Genomic DNA, 23762 nt, shown 5'->3' on the forward strand with positions numbered 1-23762 from the left:
CGAGTTATTGCACACTCTATACCCAAAGGCACTCTGTTGGTAAAGAATTGGGCCAAAGGAAGAGAAGATATGCTCCGGACAATTGATCTCAGATGAAGAGACGGTTGAACAGATGGACGGACGGACTGATCGCTATTGAGTGCAAGCAGAGCGGGGTCCTAGTAATTGCAATGATGTGTGCATACCAATAAGATGTCTAGATGTGTACATACAGAGGGTCAAAGGTCTTGTTAAAAAGGATCTTTCCCTGCATGAAAATGGGGTGGGGGGCTCTCCTGATCCATTTAGGTACTTAACCAAGTTTGAAACTGAAAAACATGTAAATCGAATGTAAAATTTTATGTTTACCGTAATTTTTATTTTTGGTATTAAAACAATGCAAATACATGTATTTTCCCCTAAAAGATAACTTGAAATTATTACTGTTTTAAAAAGAGATATCTTGCACAAACTTCAAATATGATAACAAATATAAAAATAATGAAAAAATATCATATATACTGTAAACCAACTTTTATTTGCAGCACTTTATTTCACAATTAACTCTCGATAAACTGTTTCGCGATTACTAATGTACGAGACCAAGCCTTAGTTATAAAAACCACAGGAAAAGGACTGGTACGCAGCGAACAATATTCGTGACGAGGCTCTCATTAACCTGATGAAAATTTCTGGCACGCAAATAAAAGTTGGTTTATAGTTTGCAATAACATGATTGTTAATGAATGCATACATTCAGATAATCCCCCCCCCCACCCCCCCGAAAATTGTACCGGTATGTGTTTTATACATTACTGTACAATAACATGTTAAACATTATTGCTCTAACATCATACTTATTTCAAATCAATCAAATGTACAATTGTACAATGTTTACACATTTTATTCTAAATCATCAATAAATTTTAAAATTAAATATTATCTATGAAATAACACACTTTTGATTAAGTATCCTTACATTTTGATGCAAAATGCAATCAGCTGACGTATTTTGAGGATGGACTAGAGGTTTATGCTTTTATAACATAATCACATATTTGTTTACCAAGCATTTGATATGAAAGTCAAAATACATGTAGATTGGTATTTCGAGGATGGACTAAAGGTTAATGTTATAACATAATCACGTATTTGTTTACTTGGTATTTGTTATGAAAGTCAAAATACATGTAGCTGAGTGTTTGTGCAGTTGACGTGTTCCATGCAAATAATTTTATGTTAAAGAAAATGCTAAATATAAAATATAAAAGGTTTTCATGTTTCTCACCCTTTCAAATATATGATATGAAAGTTAAAGTAGTTGAGTGTTTGGTGAAGAGTTGTCATGAACGTGTTTTTGATTTTTATTCAAAAACATAATGAAAATATAGAATTTTTTTGTAAGTTATTACCAATGGGCAATGGTATTTTTTTGGTAACAAAACTGCCTTAAGTTTTCATATATTCATCAAATGAACATTTGTACCCTTCAATACTTGTAATTATTGCTTTTGAAGACAGATATTCTAAACATTATGGAAGACCAAGTTTTTCATTCATAGTATACAAAAACTATTTCTTTTCATAATTTTTCCAAGAAAAAGAGGCATACTCCTTGCATTGAAAATAAACTATACAGTATACATATAGATGAACTCATTAAGTACATCTTTCTGTAATAGAAATCCAATCGAAAGAGTATTAAATAGAGGGTCACAAGTCATCAAAAGATCTTGGCGTGAGCATTAGTTGAAACATATCTCACATTAATCATAATCAATAGACAATACATGGAAGACTATAACACTTTTTTACCCATCGTCATTCTATTCAAACAATAGACAATACACGGAAGACTTACACTTTTTTAGCCATCGTCATTCTATTCAAACAATAAACAATTCGTTCTTTGGTTCAAAGTCATACCTTTTTAAAAATTTAAGAGTTTTTAATAAAAACCCTGAGTGTAATTTTTGGCTACAGTCGCAAAAAAGATGCTTGAGGAAAAGTTAAAGTGTAATGACACACGGCAACTACCTGAAAGCATTAACATAATGATGGAGATACAGTCTGACAAGCATCCATCCAGATTAGAAAGAAGCAGGAAGAAGCAATATCAGGTTATAGAATACATTTCTTGATCATTTAGACACATGCAAATGCAATTACATCTATGCATAAACGAATTTGATTTACCAGACAAGATAATATAATAACCTGACTAGTGACTTTAATGCTGAGCATAACATATAATGAGGACCAATAATCAATCTAAGCCAACCCAGTGAGGAGGAAAGTGGTCAGTGATTCCGCCATTGAACTCCATCATGAAGTCTGTTCCTTCCCTGTAAGTGTGCTTGTAGTACACGGTGGTGCCATTGGTGAGCCACCCGATCCACCACCCAAAGGTTCCGACGGTCATCAAAGTATGGTGGGTCCCTGTGAGAAGGGCCATATCCTGGGAGGGGGAGTTGCCTTCTACAAAGTAGGTCCTCTCATACTTCTGCATCACCTCTCTTGCCCAAGGCAGGTCGTTTCCGCAGACGATGAACAGAACGTCAGGATATCTATCTTGGAAATACTTTACCGCATTATGAATGTAAGTTTCGGTCGCTACATTGTAACCGAAATTTACAAATGTTTTCTCCGTCACATAATCTCCTCGTCGAATATGGACTCCAACCAAGACTGTCTTCTTTGTTACTCCCTTGTCCTGGAAAGACTTGATAATGCCCCGCAACTGTTTGTCTGCTCTTTGCCTAATTGATGGCTGAAAGGTAAACAGTTTTTTAATTTCTCTCTCGTAGCCTTTTAGATATTTCCATGACTGAAAATATCCAAACACTTGAACGGTATCTTTTGAAGAGAGCTGGAGTTTTTCGTACTGGTCGTCAAAGGCACAATCCCATCTGTCAAAATATTTAGGATAACAGCGACATAAATGAGTAGAATCGTATTTCCAGTTTAATCCTTCCAAGGTAAAGATATCAGTAAGAGGGTTTTCGCTGCTGAAGACGACCATAGGTTTTCCTTTGTTTTTGGCAAAGGTGAACACAAAGGCTTCCTGGAACATGGCATTGGCCAAACGCCCCGTAATGGAAATGCAGATCACATTTTCTAATTTGAATAGCAAACAATGTAACTTCCACAAAAACAGGCAGATGGCAAGGGAAATTGCTACAGGTTTTATGAGTTGTTTACCTATATATATGAGAAAGAAAAGGAACAAGAGATCAGTTGGCCTTAACAGTCACCTGAGTAGTATATAACCCATACACAAACTTGTTGAGGAGTCTTATACATGCATTTAATTAATTAGGTTTCATTCTGGAGTAGAAAAATTATTTTGTAATGACGACCACCTCCCTGGCTGAAATCTTTCAAAAAGAACTGTGAAACCTATAATTTTGGTGAAAAACTTAAAGATCTGGTCTACAAAATCATGAATTCAGTTTTCTTTTCAGGTGTGTGGGAGTAAAGAAGATAATTTTTTAACATTATATGTATTAACACCAATACATCCATTTTGGCCCTGCCCTAGAGGCGAAACCCATACTCCAGGGGACATGAAAATTAAAATTTCAATAGAGGACTTCCTGGTAAACACAATTGTTAGCCAGTTTTTTATACAGATGCGTGAGAATAGAGAAGAAATTTTTTTAAACATTATATGAATTAACACTATATTGCCCCCCCCCCCCCCCCCATGTCCTGAACCCCTGACCCAGGGGCCATGAACTTATTTAGGTAGAGGAGTTAGTGGACATCTGATCATAACCATGTTTTCTGTTTTTTGCCCACATTTGTGGGAGAAGAGAAGAAGGTTTTTTAAATTTAAAACATTTTTACTATATGGCCATATTGGGCCCACCCTAAAGCCTGAACCCTTAACAAAGGGGTCATGAATTTCACAATTTTGGTATAGGGCTTCATGGACATCATTATCATGCATTTAGTTTTTAAAAAATACATATGGGAGTAGAGAAGAAGATTTTCTAAGATTTAATACATTTTAACTATATGGCCATATTGGCCCCAACCTAGAGCATGAACCCCTGACCCAGGGGTCATGAATTTCACAATTTAGGTAGAGGGATTCATGGACATCATTATCATGCATTTATTTTTTTAAGAAATATATATATGGGAGTAGAAAAGAAGATTTTATAAGATTTAATACATTTTAACTATATGGCCAATTTGGCCCCAACCTAGAGCATGAACCCTGACCCAGAGGCCATGAATTTCACAATTTTGGTAGAGGGCCTCATGGACATCATAAATATCAACCATTTTTTCCTCACATGTGTGGGAGTAGAGAAGATGATTTTTGAAAATTTGGCTTTTTTTGGGCATATTTGGCCCTACATGTGGCGCCCCGTGGATGGTTGAGCCATTAATTTCACAATTTAAATTCATCTTACCATAGAAATGCCTCACACCAAAAATGGTAACAATCAGCCTTGTTGTTTTTAAGAAGAAGTTAAAAATGTAAAATTGTTAACGCACGACGACAGACGAAAACGGATAGCAATAGGTCACCAGAGTTTATTCAGGTGACCGAAAAATTACAGCTATAAAATAGCTGTTTACAAATAAAATGTATAACATCAAAATTCAAAACCCCAAAATATTATTATTTACCAATAGTTTTTTCAGACACAGGTTCCAATACATCATATCAAATGCTGCTGCACTAATGATTGAATGTTACTGCCATATTGCAAGGGGAATGACCCAATTTTAATTTCAAGGCACAATCAAAATTATTATATTCAAATGGGAAAAGGGGGAGGATAGAGAGGGGTGGTGGTGAAGTTATATTGGTAATCTTATGTGAAAGTTCCAGTTATACTCGTACGAGGGTACTTGCAGGCATATTTGTATGATTTTTATTTTGTTTAAATACACTGCACTAATCCATTAAAATCAATTTCTAATCAAAATATATTCACATTTAAAATTGAACAGCATTAAAGAATCATGGTAGGTCAAATACGAGGGTTGTTCAGAAATTATTGAGACTTGACACAAATATCTCTCTATATAAGTGACGAATTTTAATGAAAATTGGCATTATAATTGAAGTAACCCTAAATGACTAATTAACCAAATTAATATTACGAAATAATTAACACTTCGTTTATGACAGCTAGTACAGAAACAAGTCAGTGGTTGGAGTACCCGGCGCAGGCACAAAATTGGAGTTTAAAAAACTTAAACATCTTTATTTTAAGTGTTGTTGGACCTACAATTCTTGAAAAAAGAAACCAAATTAGGTAAATGTATGTTCATTTTGCTATTTATTGTGACTCTCTTTCGTGTAAGTTTTAAAATTACCAGTGTTCGAGTTGAAATACGAAGAAAGTACTAAAATATGTACCCAGCTATTGAAATTTGGCTGAGACGGTTTGTTGAAATTTGACATCAAGGCGGCGCAGCGAATATACATAAAATCGGTGTAAATCTTGAAAGAAGACCTTTTTTGGCCAAGAAATTGTTTGTATTAAAAACTATACGATGGAAAGAGGTCAAAGGCTTCAGTAAATTGGAGTTTATTTACTGTTTGTTTAACTAAAATTAAAACAAGGGGACTAAATATTACTTTTTTCACACAAACAGATTTTAACATTTCTTAGATATGTAAGGAATGAATGTAAGAGACGTTTCACAGTAAGTTGAATTTTGAGAAAAAATAACTCGATTTTTTTTTTTTCACAAAAAATCAAGAAAGGAAAATATATATATACAACTGTTGCCATTTTAAAATATAAAGAAAAGATGAAAAATGAAGAATAATTCATGTTTTCAATTCGTTTGTGAGGTGTTTTTAACACAGGACCAAGTAAAATTCTTAAAATGAAGTTACAATGAGTTTGTGGTTGCGCCAGGTCATTGGAAGTAGGCAACTTTGTTAGCTTACCAGGAATAAAAAAATGATGTTATTAACTTCAAAATGTGTACATTAATAAAAGACATACTGGTTTGTTTTCTGGTTAAATTTCAATGATTCATCTTTTTTCCCATGGGAGTAAGAGTAAATGTCTCAATAATTTCCGAACAACCCTCGTAGTTGCAAAATATTGAAGAGTTTTTAGGGAATGTACGTAATATTCCTCCTTATATGAAAGATATGTAGATACATATCTCATCTATTCTATTAAATACAGAAGTCTTTATTACAAATGTTTAGCAACCAAAAAATTTTATGAAAGGAAAAGCAAATAACTTAGCACCCAGGTATTCTCTCTAATATCATTTTGTATTCCTTCTACCAAAATACCATTCTCTCACCAGATAATCATATTCATATTAGACAAAAGGAATAATTACATAGATTTTAAATACATTTTGCCCATCGTTTAAGTTTGTACAAGAATCTTGTACATCGGGCGTTGACAGAGGTGTAAGCGAAGCCTGTGTAGCACGACCTCTGGTGAGAGAATGCCAAAATATTTTTACTGTAAAAGTGGTTATTTACGCTGGTGGTTAAGTAATAAGTACATGTACGCACTGTCTTTGATCAAACAATACACATAGGTGTTAAATACGCGGATGGTGATTGAACATACTTGTTTGAGTTTTTTACCATACGCGGATGGGGGGGGGGGGGGTATTTTACACAGATTTCTGCTTACTGCGAAACTTGTGTAAATTTCCCCAACGCGTAAATTACCACTTTTACAGTATATCAAAGACCAATATGAAATATATGATACACATGAAAAGGAATCTGAATTTACTTATGATTGTTGTATTTGTTATATGGTTTCATCCAACCTTTCCAAATGTTTTTAGTTTTAAAATAAATGAAAAAAAACAAACTAATAATGTGAGTTAAAATGATGTTCCAACACTAATATTAATCACGTGGAATCAAACAGTTTTTATGCATTACATGTCCAACTAATTATTAACAAAACTAATATTGATAATAAAAACTAACCTTTGCGTTGAAAATATGATTTAATTCTATTATAATGCTGCATCTTCATGGAGATGGAAGGGCAAGCTGCAATATATGAGAGCACAAATTGGGTTACTGTGTAATCAAATTTAGAGGAACTTTTTTCAATTTGGTAATTTCAAAATCTACATATATGTAGCACCACTCAAGTAGAGAGACAAATCAGTAGTAAATTACATGAAGAATTCAATGGTACTAATTGCTTTCACAGAATTTGCGTATAATTAAGGTCAATTTGTCCAAAACTAGCACACATTTTTGTGCGCAATAAATATACAATTATTTCAATGGGTGGCACTGTAGTTCCCACATAGTCCCATCCATTTTTTTTTTCAGATGGAGAGCTACAGACCTGCAGCTATATGTGCAGTAGTAATGAATGTTATACATAGTTTATCTGACAGATAAAATTTCATGATTTATGAAACTATGATTTAATAACTCTTTGCCTTTATTTAACCAATGTAAATTAAATCTTAATTACTAGGTTGAATTCATATTTAATGTTTAATTAGCCACAGAAGAGCTGAAGAAAAGCATTCATTTATTTCATTAACTACATTTTACAACCTTTAAATTTAAGTTTTACAGCAACAGACAAACAGATGAAAAAAGTAAACAAATTGTTATTTTAACTGTATATGTCGTTTACAGCTGTCAGTAAATCTACTATTCACTATATGGAAAACTATTATTTGAATTAAGCATGCCATACATAAGGACAGAAAATTCATATAGTCTACAATTTGAAGACATGCATGATTAAAGGATTAGCAGTACATGCATGTATTTACATTTGTTTTCCCTTGGACTGAAATGTCACATTTTCATTGGTTTAAACATAGCACGTGATTGCCTCATATATCTCTATATTTGTTCTGTGAGAAATAATATTAGGCAATATGGCCATCATTGGTCAACGCTTCCTTTACTCATTTCGACATTTCATAGTATTTAATACATAAACCGCATGCCGTAAGTTCTTAAAGTGTTTGGAGTAGTTGCCCTTTGAAATTCTTTAAAATAAGAGTAGTTGCCCTTAGAATATTGACCTCACATTGTTTTGTCTGGAGCAGAACAAAATGGCAGCGTCGAAATTTGCTCAAATCTCTGCAGAGGAAAGGGAGAAAACATTTAAAATTGAATAGCAACAAATCATTGTAAGTAAACATGGCTGAAGCAAAGATTTTTAAAGAGTATTTGAAAGGTGAGATTGAAAATTTTGAAGAGTTTAAATGAGTTAAATTGGACGAGATGTTAGGCATCTTGTACATGGCTTTGCGTAGATAATCGCTATTTGTGAATAAATAAGTCGCTTGATAGTCCTCGGGAAAACAAAACACTTATTAGGTTAGTTACTGACTCACTACGGAAATATATTGGGTTGATCAATCTCATAGACGGCTCGGCTTCGCCTTGCCATCTATGAGATTGATCAACCCTATATATTTCCGTAGTGAGTCATTAACTAACCTAATAAGTAATAGTATGGGACTACAGCCTACTCCGGATACATTGAAATTCAGGGGACCATGCAAATTAATTCAATATAACCGTATTTCAATATAAGCGAAATTAACCGACATGAAGCTGCCATTTCGGAAAGTTCAATCCCGATGTAAGCATAGAAAACCAAACCCGAACAAATTATTTGGTCATCATTTATCTATAACAGTGAACAGATTACACGAAATATTAGTCCTTCAAATGTTGATTAAAATTATATCCGTAAGTTTTGTAAGTTTTATTTTGTTACTATCTTAAACCTCATCATAATCTCCGATCGCATTTTTTTACGTTTTAGAGAAAAATCACAAGACTTAAACGCTTCAAACACTGCTGAACGCTGCTTGTATATCAATGTAAGTGTACTCGCGATAATCTCAAAAGCTGTAGCTATTTTGAATTTAGGCTTTGTCCTTTTATCAATAGCCATAACTAGTTCGTATTTAGTGTCCGATGATAAGGTTTTTCTTTTCCGTGGGGTTTCCATATTACGTCTAGCCTCAAAACATCCGTATAGGTATAAACAAAAAAAATCAACACTAAATAAATTTTACTTTTTAAAAGAAGTATAAAAACACACATGATGAGAAATTATTAATTCACACCTTTGTATATCAACCAGTCAGTCTGGCATGACGACGGCCGCCAGGGTGTACTTCAATATAACCGTTATAAAAACAACTAATTATCACCTATGGGGACCGATCAGTGGCTTTAATATAAGTGATATTTCAAAATAATTTAATTCTGGTTGTAACGCGGCATTTGATTGGATAGAGAAATTTAGTTAAATTTGTATAACCTGGTTTGCACGTCACAAGACACGTCACAATGCACCAACGTACTAATTCACTTTACGTTACGTTTGAATTTTGAACAGATTTATATCATTTTTAAAAGTAAAACGGACTCAATTTGTACAGCAAATGCCAGAAAATTAAATTATAAGGAATGAACTCAATATCTACCCAAGTTATACTCGTATAACCTGGGTTGGAGCAATTTACGCTTTCTTATAATCCGCTTCGCGGATTATAAAGCGTAAATTGCCCCAACCCAGGTTATACAAGTATAACTTGGGTAGACGTACATTGAGTTCATTTCTTAAATAGCCGATTTCATTATATCCGTTAAATCAATGCAAAGAAAATTGGAGGCAAAAACTGGGGATTTATTTCTATTTCAAAATAAACGGAATTTCAAAACAAGCGATTTCAAAATAAGTGGAGTAAGCTGTATATCAGTACTGTATAGGTGCTGTAATACATCCGCTTGTTTTAGTTTTGGGCTGATGTCACTTGGTTTCCTATCAAATACCACATTAAGATTTAAGTGGTGAATAGGACACAGGAAACTGCCATGCTGGGTATGGAACAAGCGCTTGTGGCTTTGTAGCACATGTACATCAATACAGTACATGTTCTTCAACTTTTCTAAGGAAACCGCAAAAGTAGGAGCATAATGTTGTAACATCCAAAAATGAATAAGAATGACTTTACCTTAGCAGCAAGTACCACTACAATCATGAAGAAAAACACGCAGTCTCCATCTAATGACAGTTCGTAAGACGACGCCGCCTCCACTACAACAAACACTGTACAACTAGCGTGGTGACCAGCATAGTGACCGGTAACATCAAAAACAACTAATTTAATTCCCCCTAAGTTTATCGACTACTTTTAAAAACGCACCTCGATCCCGATTAAAAGTCCAATCTAAGACTTGTGCTACTCTGGCGAGGCCACATCTTCCTAATTCAAGGGTTTATGATCCTTACCTTTGTGAAAAGCGTTGCAGATCAGAAACCCTGGTCTTGACTTGGAAAGATGGAAGGGGGGGGGGGGGTCCGGACTCCGGCCCCTTTTGACCATATTATTATTTTTTCAATCGGGATCTTAAATATATTGACAGCGATTAGCGATAAACTCAGGTGAAATTAAAGCTTGGAATGGCACTGACTGCCTCAGGGAGTCATCAAAGTACTGAAAGTCCTGAGATGCATCAAAATCAAATTTTATAACATGTGCAAGAATTTTCTCTTTGTTAGATGAGGTAAAGAACAAATTTCCAATATTTTTGGTGCGCTGACTTTATTTTTATCTTTATACATGGGTAAAGTAATGCATTACCATTACTTTTTGAAAAGTCAATATAGAATTGAATCATGATTTTTTGAAGTATACACTCTCATAACTGCAGCGGTGTGTGCATACAAATTGAGTAACGCGCGTTAGCGCGTTATGAAAATTTGTATGCACACACCGCTGCAGTTATGAGAGTGTATACTTCAAAAAATCATGATTTAATGCTTATATTTACATTTTTTTTTACTTCTTGCCTTGTCTGCAAATGTGATTCATACCTTAAAATTCCTATCTTATACTAAGGGTAAGTTGATATTAATGGAAGAGCCACAGTAACAGCCTCAAGCGTGAACTTTGATTTTCGCTTGTGACGTTGCAGTTTACAGCGTTAAACGTTTGTGACGTCATAATAAAACTCGTCAATTTGACCTTTGAGTTTTTGTTGCATTTAGAGGCATTTAAACATCACGGAATTTAATGGAAAAACACAGTAGAATGTAAATATTATAGCATTGAATCGTGATTTTTTGAAGTATACACTCTCATAACTGCAGCGGTGTGTGCATACAAATTGAGTAACGCGCGTTAGCGCGTTATGAAAATTTGTATGCACACACCGCTGCAGTTATGAGAGTGTATACTTCAAAAAATCATGATTTAATGCTTATATTTACATTTTTTTAACTTCTTGCCTTGTCTGCAAATGTGATTCATACCTTAAAATTCCTATCTTATCCTAAGGGTAAGTTAATATTAATGGAAGAGCCACAGTAACAGCCACGAGCGTGAACTTTGATTTTCGCTTGTGACGTTGCAGTTTACAGCGTTCAACGTTTGTGACGTCATAATAAAACTCGTCAATTTGACCTTTGACTACTTGTTGCATTTAGAGGCATTTAAACATCACGGCATTCAATGGAAAAACACAGTAGAATGTAAATATTAAGTTTTTAAAGAGCAATTTACCGGTAATAGCTGAATAAAGAGTTTTTTGTAAATGTTTCATAATTAAAACATGCTTAAACATATTTACAGGTTCATGTTCACTATTAGGTTCAAATTTAATGACTTAACAAGATTGCTATTGCACTTTATGGTCATCAAAGATTCAAAGGTGTCTTCTTTTAACTGCATCCTGTCAGGTGTGAAAATAAGATATATAAGTGTTCAGGCAATAATAGAAAAAATTGCACGAATCTTTTATTTTCTATCATATCAAACTATTGTACACTAAGAGAGAGAGAGAGAGAGAGAGAGAGAGAGAGAGAGAGAGAGAGAGAGAGAGAGAGAGAGAGAGAGAGAGAGATTATATTATATTATATTATACGTTAGCGCGTAATGAAAATTTGTATGCACACACCGCTGCAGTTATGAGAGTGTATACTTCAAAAAATCATGATTTAATGCTTATATTTACATTTTTTTTTAACTTCTTGCCTTGTCTGCAAATGTGATTCATACCTTAAAATTACTATCTTATCCTAAGGGTAAGTTAATATTAATGGAAGAGCCACAGTAACAGCCACAAGCGTGAACTTTGATTTTCGCTTGTGACGTTGCAGTTTACAGCGTTCAACGTTTGTGACGTCATAATGAAACTCGTCAATTTGACCTTTGACTACTTGTTGCATTTAGAGGCATTTGAAGATCACAGAATTTAATGGAAAACACAGTAGAATGTAAATATATGAATATATTTTCATCTCATTATTAGGAAAAAAAAGTATCATCTGAGCAGATCAATTGTTGCATTTGAAGTACTCTTCGTTCGCTTAAATTGAGTTTATACATACAAGGCCTTCAGTTATCTTTCCGAGGACCCAATAGTTTAATTTAACTTTTACAAATAATGATTGATACCAACTCGACTGCTTGTAGATCAAGTATGTACAGAATGATCGGATGCTGTGTCTCCGAGTCTCCAGGCTCGGTTCAAAGAGCGCTAGCTGCTCCCTTGGACTGCATAAGTAAGAAAGGTTTCGGCTCTTACAACTTGGCTCTAGAAGCTAAAGCTCTTATGACTCCGGCTCTTATGGTTTCGGCTCTTTGTGGATCCTGCTCCTGCAACTCTGTATTGCAATTGTTGAAAACTGTACAAAGCAATGAAAGACTTACACAGACACGTCTAAGACTGCACAAAACACAGTTGCAATATTGAAGAAAAAATACATACGGAACTCTATGTCCTTCTATCAGCACTGTTACTACGTACTCGTATAAGAACCCCATGCTTGCTGATAACTGCCCTGTATTACATACGACGTAAAGATACAGTAAGCTATGTAGGTAGTTCATTGGTACATTGCAACAGACTGTTAATGCATAATTAACATAAAATAATATCACTTTTTTTTCTTTCTTATTTTCAACGATAGGAAAAGATATTTGCTCTTTTTTGAGAAAACATAATTATCATTTTATCCCATAAAATAACATATCCCCCCCCCCCCCCTTGTCATCGACCAAAACTCCAACCGATTGCTTTTACCATTTCTCTTTTTCGTAATTTCGGATGTTGCTTTTGAATGATAGTATATTCAGGTATTTCAAGACTGATACGGACTACTCATTCAGAATGACTCTGACACAGAGTTCAATCGAAACATAGTCTGACTATTCCGTTTTTAAATAGGAAAGGCTGACATATTCCGATTGCAGATATCCAAACGACGACGTCACGTGTCAGAAGAGGGCATCCAATAGTTCAATGCTCGAAGCCATTGAATATATAGTCTAGAAATAAGCTTATGCTTATAATTTCCCACAACAAATGCAGATGTCGAAGACTTATCAAAATGGCAGTTGATAAGACGATTTTTCTCTCTGCTTAATGGAAATCGTCAAGTGTTTTTAAAATAAAAAATTCAGAACGCATTTTACATGACTAGAATCTTCTATGTCAAATGTCAATGATCTGTATAAGTCTGTACTTGCTTTGCCCGTAAAAATCCTGGGTAAATATTCTATCAAAATATACAATACTGACCAAGATAACGCCAATCCGGTGTCTTAGGGAATGATTGCACTCTCCGTCAGGAATTTCACTTCCTTAATTCAAAATGACCCGACCATCTAGTTACATGTATCTATGGGATTACGCGGGTAACATACCTCTAAAAACCAAAGTGAAAAACAAGTGGTGCGAAAATTATAAATGCTTATCCTTAATATTTTTTTTTACAAAGTTAAATTCAGTTCAATGAGTGTATTGTATAAACAAGTCACTCAGAAATAAGAGTCAACTAGTGCTGGCTGCATTTCCGATGTCATTTGGTTGACAAAACAAGAAAAGAAACATATTTAAGTACATTTATCTGGAGAACGTGTGGACATCCAATCGAAAATGGTATGTGGGGGCCAAAAGTTTAATCTTAGCTAGACTGTTGGGACTGAGTCGTATACATAAACAACTCAAAATAAAGTTTAGAATGACCGAGATTATAAAGAAAATCGATAGGTGATTTTGAATTGACTTGCGTCATTTGATCCTTTGTTTGAGAGAGATAAGATAATGAGAGTTGAATTTATTCTTCTAAACAACGTTCACTCAAATTATCAATGGTTGGTTCTGGTGAAAGATGAAGGAACTTTTGCTGACTACGGCTTTCTTGTTCGGTTTTATACCAAAGGTGGGTTTATATTTTCAATACTTTACGAAATAATTTGCAGGCGCAAATATTATAACTCTACTGCAAAAGATGACATTCTTACATGGTTAAGTAGAAAAACATAAATTATTCAGTTTGCAACTTTTTTTTTACCTTTAATTCTGAATTTTTAATTTTATAAATAAAGATGTAATTGCTTACTTAACGGGTTTTTCATTTGATTTTTCTTAGATATGTATTGGTTTCTATGAACTTAACCAAACATATTATTGCCAATAATACGTTTAATACCTGTAAAGATACAAGTTGTACATACCACAAGTTTTCTTTTCTGAAATTTGGGATTTATGCAACATTTTGTTTTTATGTGTAAAATGTACCAAGTACTAGTATCTAAATTATTTAAGTAAAAACTCAATGAAAAGATGTCATTATTGGCTAATTTCTTTGGTGTAAAAAACAGTTGGGGCTATTGAATAAGCTTTAAGTTATATTTTATTTATTTGTTGCTCTGGCTGAAAATCTGAATAATTATAATTATACAAGTCGTGTAGAAATTGAGTACGTTTCAAGAAACCATGTTAAAGAGTTAGTGTATCTTTCTAGGTTGAAAGTTTTTAATATTTGATAATTAATGTGATTCGAATGTTATAAAATAGTTTCAAGATTTATTTAAACAATAAAATGCTTTCTTTGATTCATGCGGAATATGAAAGTAGCGACATTGAAAAAAAAACTGCATGAATCATTAAAAGATTATTTTATTTTATTTTTTTTTAAACAAATTAATGAATTGGTCGTAAAGAGTAAGTAAAGTAAATTTTATTATTGTTGATATACGTCAGTAGGTTAAACAAAAGAATTACGGGTCTACGTTGTCTTAAATGGGAATTCCCGTCTGACATCATCATGATTATTTCGTGCAGACCACGATTATCCTGGGTTGACGAAACTTTCGACCAATCATAAACGGGTCGTGTTTATTTCAGTCTTGTGAGTTTCTTCAGAGCTATGAATTACAATCAAAATTTGAGAGAAAAGACAATTCAGCATTTTCAGATTGATATTAAGACACTATTCTTGAACATAAAACTGTACACATGCATTGAAGCATTTTGTTTTATAAATCACTTGAACAAATGCTGAAATAATTTTGGACACCAGCAAAAGCCAGTAATTTTATAAATTTTATAAACTCTACGAAAGATTCAGTTCAAACTCAGATCCATACTTTTTGCTGGGGCGAGTAGAGAGGTAGGTCTAAGAAAGGGGTATCAAACTTAATATTGGCATGCCGTTTTGAATTCTATATTCCTCCGTTATTTTTACAGCTGGCGTACGGTACAACATATTTTGCCGTATCTGTACAATCCTACGAGAATCCAAAAAATCTTGTAACTCTGAACCATGGACTCAATCATGACGTCATATGTTGTCATCGGGATCCATTGACGACATCTTGTCCTGTCGCCTGTTCTCCGTTTGTCCGTATTTGTTTATTGTAAGTAAAAAAAAAAATGAAAATATTTAATCGATAAGATAGACATACATTTTGCATAAATGTTGATTAATGGAAATGTTTGTGCTGTAAGAAATTCAACTGATTCAAATTCTTCGCTAGCCAAGGATTCGACTTTCTAATTCTCATCACAAGAATCGGTATTAGATATAAGAATTGGTAGCGAAGGTGTTTTATCAACAGAACTTGGATCAACTTTTGAATATGATTGAAATGTTTCGTAATTTACGACTTATACATCAGGGGACTTAACACATCTCAATCTGACATAATTCTGTGCAGGACACATTGTACATGTTCTACGAAAGGTTGTAAACCACTCCTTTATTTCTGAAATATCAAAGCGGAGATCTTAATGTTTAGTGTGATTTTATTCTACGACTTTATTTACATCTCAATCTTGCAACGGTAGGTGTGTTTATTTAAAAGACTATTCTTTTGTTAGCAGCTCAACATGAAGTCACAGCGTCAAAAAGATATATTGATCCAAAAACGATTAAAAATAACGAATACTAGTATTCCCTAAAGCTGCTTTAAAGCAAAATTCTATAGTACTGTTATATGTATATGTTGTATGAACAACATAATCTTAACACTTCACAAATAATATTATAAATTAAATAATGTTAATAAATCAATGTTTATCGGATAAGTTTTGGTGCTACATTTAATTTTCATACTCAGATACAAGGCAGCGACAAATCTATATATCTTTATCTTTAACATGTACAATCTTTGCATACAGCAAAAGTTCAGACAAGACGTGTGTAGGAGAAGCAATAAGCAGTCCCCTCGGTCAAAACCAGGCGATGAATTTTACCGATAAAGTGGGAAATCTGAGCAACCCAATTATACTAAGCATTCCAACATGGGTGGTAAGTGAATGATTAGTGTTTTAGTACATACAGTATGCAATCTCAAATTTGTTTTCAAAATTGCAAGGTAACCAAGCACCACATTTTACAAGTGACAATGCCTATTTTCAGTAAAAACTTTCTAAGGGCATTTTTCAATCTTCAATTGTTAGCAAATGTATTAAACGAGTAAACTTGCTACAGGTGTACATATTAAGATGATTCTAAAAGAAGATATGTCATAATTATGATAATTTAAAAATAAAAACCTTTCTGATTTTACAGGCAAAGGATCAGTACAATATTCAGGTGAAATTCTATGACATCGGTTCCCATTTTGAGACCATTTTTGAAACCCAGCAACATTTCACCAGTGCCACCACGGATAGTGCCAAGGAGGCGGTGGAAATCATCAGTAATAGCCCGGATAAAAATACGGGCGCAAGGTAAGGTAATTAGTAATAGCCCGGTCAAAAATACGGGCGCAAGGTAAAGAAATCAGTAATAGCACGGAGAAAAATATGGGTGCAAGGTAAACAGTAAAAGCCCGGAAAAAATTAGGGCGCAAGGTAAACAGTAATAGCCCGGACAAAAATACGGGCGCAAAATAAATAGTAATAGCCCTGACAAAAATATGGGCGCAAGGTAAGGTAATCAGTAATAGCCCGGTCAAAAATATGGGCGTAAGGTAAAGAAATCAGTAATAGCACGGAGAAAAATATGGGTGCAAGGTAAACAGTAAAAGCCCGGAAAAAATTAGGGCGCAAGGTAAACAGTAATAGCCCGGACAAAAATACGGGCGCAAAATAAATAGTAATAGCCCTGACAAAAATATGGGCGCAAGGTAAGGTAATCAGTAATAGCCCGGTCAAAAATACGGGCGCAAGGTAAAGAAATCAGTTATAGCACGGACAAAAATATGGGCGTAAGGTAAAGAAATCAGTAATAGCCAGGATAAAAATACGGGCGCAAGGTAAGGTAAATAGTAATAGCCCGGACAAAAATATGGGCGCAAGGTAAAGTAAGAATTAATTATACCCCGTACAAAAATACGGGCTCAAAGTAAAGTAATCAGTAATAAACGGACAAAAATACGGGTGCAAGGTACGTTATGCGATAATTATAATTCTCCGAATAAGTAAGCAGTAATATTACTCCGGACAAGAAAAATACGGGCGCAAGGTAAAGAAATCAGTATTATCTCGAACAGTAATATGAGTGCAACGGTAAGTAATCAGTCATTCTTCATTTAAACAAAAATTGGAAGCAATTGTGGGTGACTGTTCAATTAGCAAAGCGGTCAAAAGAAAATTCTCGACTTTGTAAAGAAATGTTTGACGATTCATGTGAATTTGAAGAGAAAAAATGATGGATTTTTTTATGGAAAAAAAACCTATTCTGCGACTACATGACCGTATATCCAGTATTGTAAGAGAATGTTAAAATAATCTATAAATTAAAAATAAATATGTTTTCAGAGTGAAGATCTCATACCGTTATTACGAATGTAATTCATCTCCCGATGGCCATTTAGTCTGCGATAAAGATGGCGTCCCATCCTGTGCTCCGAATTTTTTTGGGACTGCATGTAGCACTCATTGCTTAGTTCCTTCCGGTTTGCAACATATGCGTTGCGACACAAATGGCACCATTGTATGCAATGACAACTACTTTGGAGAGAACTGCACCATATACTGTAAGCCGCCATTGCATGGAATGTGTGACAGAAATGGCTCTGTAATGTGTGACGATCATTATTATGGTGAAAAATGTGACACGCTATGTTTCACACCAGAAAACAGAACCGGATACTGTGATTCCAACGGTACCCTCATTTGCAACTTAGGTAAGCACGTGTTAAATTTGATACAAGTATAACCAGGGCAGATTTATTTAAAATCCCAGATGATTAAATGTATATGTATAGAGTTTATTACTAGTAAATCAGTCCAAACTATTTAGAAATGTCAGTAATAAAAGAAACTTCTCTTCCTCTAATGTACATTTAACTCATTTTTCGGAGACGACAAAAAATTGCATTTTTTTTCAGGTTGGACTGGTGAGAATTGCTCAGTTGTTCAGAAACTGTGTGAACATGGAGTAAGTTTTGAAGACAAGAACAGCCCGACCGGACACAAGTGTTTCTGTGAGTCGGGCTGGACGGGCCCGCGCTGTTCCGTCGACATCGACGAGTGCAACACCACCGCCATGTGTGTTCATAATATCCGGTGTGAAAATCGCCAGGGTGGGTACCTGTGTATCTGTTCGACAGGATGGACGGGTCCAAGATGCGATGAAGACATTAACGAATGCCTCCAAACGCCGTGCGTAAGAGGAAACTGTTCGAATACCGCCGGTAACTTCAGCTGTCTCTGCGAAAAAGGATGGACCGGTGAAAAATGTGAAACAGAGATAAATGAATGCAATTCTCATCCTTGCAAGAATAACGGAACGTGTATGGATTTCGATGGGTTTTACAATTGTACTTGCCCGATCGGTATCACGGGGTATAACTGCGAAACGAACATTGACGAATGTGCAACGTCACAGTGTAAAAATGGCGCTACTTGTTTGGACGGGATTAACGACTTTACCTGCCAGTGCAGACCAGGATATTCGGGTCGTTTTTGCGACAGTGAGATAGACGAATGTAAAAGTTCTCCATGTAAAAATCAGGCAACATGCATGGATGAAATCAACAGTTTTTCCTGCAAATGCCCGAAAGGATGGAATGGTACCATATGCGAAAATGATATAAATGAATGTGCAGAAAATATTTGTCAAAACAATGCCACGTGCACAAATGAAATGGGCGACTACACATGTAATTGTACCAGTGGGTTCTACGGAAAGAATTGCGAGAGTGATTTCAACGAATGTCTTAGCTTACCATGTATGCATGGCGGAAGCTGCACTGATATAATAGGAGGCTTCCGGTGCGACTGTACTCCAAATTTTTTTGGTGACAAATGCCAGTACACAAATTTTTGTAGTTACGAACCATGTAAAAACAATGGCACGTGTATCCAGAACAAGTCCGAAGTAATATGCCATTGTACTGAAGGGTGGACGGGATTCGACTGCAAAACGGACATCGATGAATGTCAGAACGATACTTGCAAACATGGCAACTGTTCCAATACCCCGGGTAGTTACATGTGTAATTGTGAACCTGGATGGACTTCCCCGTCATGCGATCAAGACATCGATGAGTGCCAGAACAACCCTTGTCAGTTCAACTCAACCTGCGTGAACATGAACGGCACATATGAGTGTCACTGTGCCAAAGGTTACACAGGCGATAACTGCAGTATGAATATCGATGACTGTCAAAATGTCACGTGTCAAAACAACGCCACGTGTGTGGATCTCGTAGACGATTTCTTTTGTAATTGTTCGATTGGATTTGTGGGTAAATTTTGCGCGAATGAAACCAACGAATGCTCAAGCAGTCCATGTCAAAACGGAAACTGCACCGATCTCATTGGTGCCTACTTATGTTCCTGTCTACTGGGATGGGAAGGGGTCAATTGTGAGCTTGACATCGACGAATGTTTGCATGAAAATTGTTCAACCAATGGAAACTGTGAAAACTCACCAGGGAGTTTTCAGTGCAATTGCACGGCTGGTTATAGCGGCGACCATTGTGAAACCAATATAAATGAGTGTGCTTCCAACCCTTGTGAACACAATGCAACATGCCAAGACCAAATAAATGACTTTTGGTGTAATTGTGATCCCAGGTACCATGGTAAAATGTGTCAATATGAAAGCTTCTGCTTGTATCATCCGTGTAGGAACAACGGTACCTGCAAGGAAGACAAAAATGAATTTACTTGCGAGTGCTCTTCAGGCTGGTCCGGTTTAGCTTGTGAAGATGATGTTGACGAATGCGCAAATAGCACAAGCAGTTGCAAAAGTGGAGAACAGTGTATTAACAGAATGGGTGGCTTCGATTGTCTGTCTTGCAATCCTAATCCATGCATCCACGGTAACTGTTCTATTGATGCGAGTTCTTCTAGAACGGTGTGTAACTGTGAATCAAATTGGGCGGGCGAAAAGTGTGATCTGGTGGATAACTGCAATTCCAATCCATGTACCAATGGCTACCGATGTACCAACGAAGAGGACGGATTCCGTTGTCATAATCCGTGTCTATCATCCCCTTGTGGAAACAACGGAACGTGCAGGGCCTTCAACGGATCTCATGCATGTAATTGTTCAAGTGGATATTTAGGATCGAATTGTGAACAGAAGGACTTCTGTGACAGCCAGCCATGTCAAAACGCTGGAAATTGCAGCAACGAACTGAATGGTTTCAATTGCGCTTGCCCATCGGGTTATGCTGGAAAGGCATGCGAAATCATTGATTACTGTGAGTCCGATCCCTGCCAGAACAACGGGTCGTGTTCGCTTAATGCAACCGGGTCTCAGAACTACACATGCGTCTGTTCGTTTGGTTTTACCGGACCTAACTGTAACCAGACCGATTTCTGTGCCCCTGACCCATGTGTCCACGGATCATGCTCAATTTCCAACAATACCTATAACTGTAGCTGTAAAGTTGGGTGGTATGGAGACAGGTGTCAGATGGAAGACTTCTGTCGTCAGACTCCGTGCGCAAACAACGGAAGCTGTACAAACCATAACCAAACATATTCTTGCGCATGCGCAGATGGGTGGCTGGGTGATAACTGCACTGACACCGATCCTTGTTATCCCCCGAAATGTTTCAATGGAGCTACGTGTATTCCTTATTCCGGCAATTTTTACTGCAGGTGTTCATCAGGATATACGGGTCTAAACTGCACAGAAGACATTGATGAGTGTGCAGGGAAAAATAATTGTCCACAGTTTTTGTCTTGTAAGAATACACCGGGATCTTATACATGCGAGCCACCTCATCCGAGGTCATTTGCTGGTATTGTTTTATTTTTTTCTTCTTGCTGCTACATAATCATAAGCATAGTCATCAATATATATTATTATATCATAGTATTCATAAAATTGTAGCTGATTGAGTATTAGCTGTGATAAACAAACCTAAGAGGGTAAAATGAGTTAACATAATTGAAAGTTAAACGGTTATTTATAACACAAGCATTGAGCAAATAAATTACAAAATTTAATACGGGTTCAAGTTTATAAAAATATGTGCTAAATTAATGTGCATAATTGTACAACCGTGTTTAATTTCACAACCAATTATTTTATTCATGTACAATATTCAGTTCCATACATATGGCTACCAATCTGTTCATTTAAACTTGTTGTATATTTAAGGCAGGAGACGTGGTTCCTCCAAGCTGAGGTTGGGAGTGTTACTGACCGGCAGTAACTATGAGGCCTTTATCACTGCCCTGAAACATGGACTGGTCGACCTGGCCATCTGCGACTCTGAGGAGAACGTCGATGTCTCTGTGTTGCTCATCGAGCAGGATCTTGAGTGAGTCTTTACCTCTCTGTAATTGATTAGAACCACATTTCACCATTCTATATATACTGTACTTCACTTTCATGAAAAGTTAAAGCACTTGCCTACGTCACACTTACGTACTACGTACGATTTACGACCCTTTTGTGACACGGTCTCCTTGTTCTTAAGTGAGTATTAATTTCTCTAAGTCAGCAATTAAAAATCTCATTGATATGTTTCAGCGCATCTTTAGAGAATTGTAGTTCATTAAGAAACGTTACTTACATTACATATTGTCATTTCAAAGTTGGAAAATTTCAATTTTTTAAAAAAGAAAACAATACTGCATTTGTAGGCTCACGATCGCTAAATAAACTAGAACATAGCAGGGATTTATCGATAAAGATATAGGTCGTCGTCTCTCGGTTTTTCTTCTCTCAAATTTGGGTCTCAAAATTGAGTGCAAAAAATTATTCTCTTCTGAAGAAGATGAAGATACAATGTGTGAAATCTAGACTGATGTAGTAAGCTGATATATAAAAGTTTCAGTTTTTTTAGCATAAGTTACATCACCCCTCCTTCAACACCTGTGAAATGTTTTAATGAAGTAATTGTATTTTAACGAGGTTGTTACTTTGATCAAAAGTTGGATATCGTTGCTCAGATGAGTAATGTTGCACATAGGCCTCTCATTACAGTTTAATTTTGATTTCATTGTCAGTTATTAGTGTATCAATAGATAGAAGTAAAATATTTCAGATGTATTAATTCTACATTAATAATTAAAGTTTCAATATACACTGTACATAATTATTTTATTATTCTAAGAAATTTATTCCAATGATTTTTTTTTTTACAGCTTCAACGAATCAGAAGTTACAATGAATGCATTGTGCAGAGGAAAGCCAATATCGCTACAAGATCTAAAGACAGTCTTGCCAAGATTCATCACAGTATAACGCATTCGCAAGCTAAGACTTACATAAATTGGTGAATTATTTGTGTCGAAGTGAACCTAATATATATAATCATTTCGAGTTTCTTTGTGTCCATATTCACCATTGTTCCAACATTGTAGGAAGCTTACTACATTATTATCACAATATACATGTGTATATGTTATTTGTCTTTTTGTTTTACACTTACATTGAAAGAGCAAAGTTAACCGTAATTACAATTGTATCGATATCTCATATTTATACACCTGACAATTTTTTTTCATGACTTTGATGTATTCACATATTTTTAAAAGTATATGCTTTGACCTCTGTTGTTAAAAAAAAGAATGGGTGGTTAATGGTCATTAATCAACAATCAACTTACTAGGGCCTAGCTTGTCTCCAATGGCATCTGTTCAAGGTAAAAGTCTTCGAGTTTTTTCATGTACATTGATTTAAAATCACATATTACAAAATAGTCAAAATTCCAGAAATTCCTCTACATTTGGAGGCACAAATATTTCATGACTTTGCAACGATTAACTATCCTCGTTGATTATTTTTTGGATAAAATTGGATTGTTGACATTTTTAGATTACGATCAGCGATCAGCTTTTTACTTGTAAAGACTGTTGGCTGAAAAGCATAGATATTATCAAAGACCATGTATTTATAATATCTGTATGAAATAATGATTCAGGAAAAATGTTGTGAAGAACATTTATACTAAGTCTTACAATTGTAGTCTAGATATTCAATGTATCTCTTGTATGATTGTGTGTATGATCTTGTAATAAATATGGTATTCCTAGTTACATCGATGGTGACAAATCAATATCTTTGATTGGGGTCTACATGCTCTATTTTATGAAATATTTTGTAAGATAGATT

At 35.2% G+C, this 23762-nt stretch overlaps 2 protein-coding genes across 3 annotated transcripts; one reads left to right on the top strand and one right to left on the bottom strand.

Annotated features, from left to right (window-relative positions):
* Positions 1–335: 335 nt before the first annotated feature.
* LOC128181375 (galactoside alpha-(1,2)-fucosyltransferase 2-like) lies at positions 336–10103 on the bottom strand. Its single transcript, XM_052849749.1, has 3 exons — positions 9952–10103; positions 6926–6991; positions 336–3180 (listed from the first exon to the last, which is right to left on the bottom strand). The coding sequence occupies exons 2-3, from the start codon at positions 6972–6974 to the stop codon at positions 2246–2248; spliced, it is 984 nt and encodes a 327-aa protein (XP_052705709.1). The 5' UTR covers positions 6975–6991; positions 9952–10103; the 3' UTR covers positions 336–2245.
* A 3907-nt stretch (positions 10104–14010) lies between these two features.
* On the top strand, positions 14011–23688 carry LOC128180039 (neurogenic locus notch homolog protein 1-like). Of its 2 annotated transcripts, XM_052847827.1 has the most exons (8): positions 14011–14165; positions 15476–15645; positions 16409–16538; positions 16803–16963; positions 17996–18363; positions 18568–21438; positions 21801–21963; positions 22793–23688. In XM_052847827.1, the coding sequence occupies exons 1-8, from the start codon at positions 14115–14117 to the stop codon at positions 22890–22892; spliced, it is 4014 nt and encodes a 1337-aa protein (XP_052703787.1). In that variant the 5' UTR covers positions 14011–14114; the 3' UTR covers positions 22893–23688. The 2 variants fall into 2 exon arrangements, with proteins under 2 accessions (XP_052703787.1, XP_052703788.1); XM_052847828.1 differs by lacking the exons at positions 14011–14165; positions 15476–15645; positions 16409–16538; positions 16803–16963 and adding an exon at positions 17464–17490.
* Positions 23689–23762: the final 74 nt, after the last annotated feature.

The sequence above is a fragment of the Crassostrea angulata genome, chromosome 4 (assembly GCF_025612915.1).
Source record: "Crassostrea angulata isolate pt1a10 chromosome 4, ASM2561291v2, whole genome shotgun sequence".
Classification (NCBI taxonomy): domain Eukaryota; kingdom Metazoa; phylum Mollusca; class Bivalvia; order Ostreida; family Ostreidae; genus Magallana; species Magallana angulata.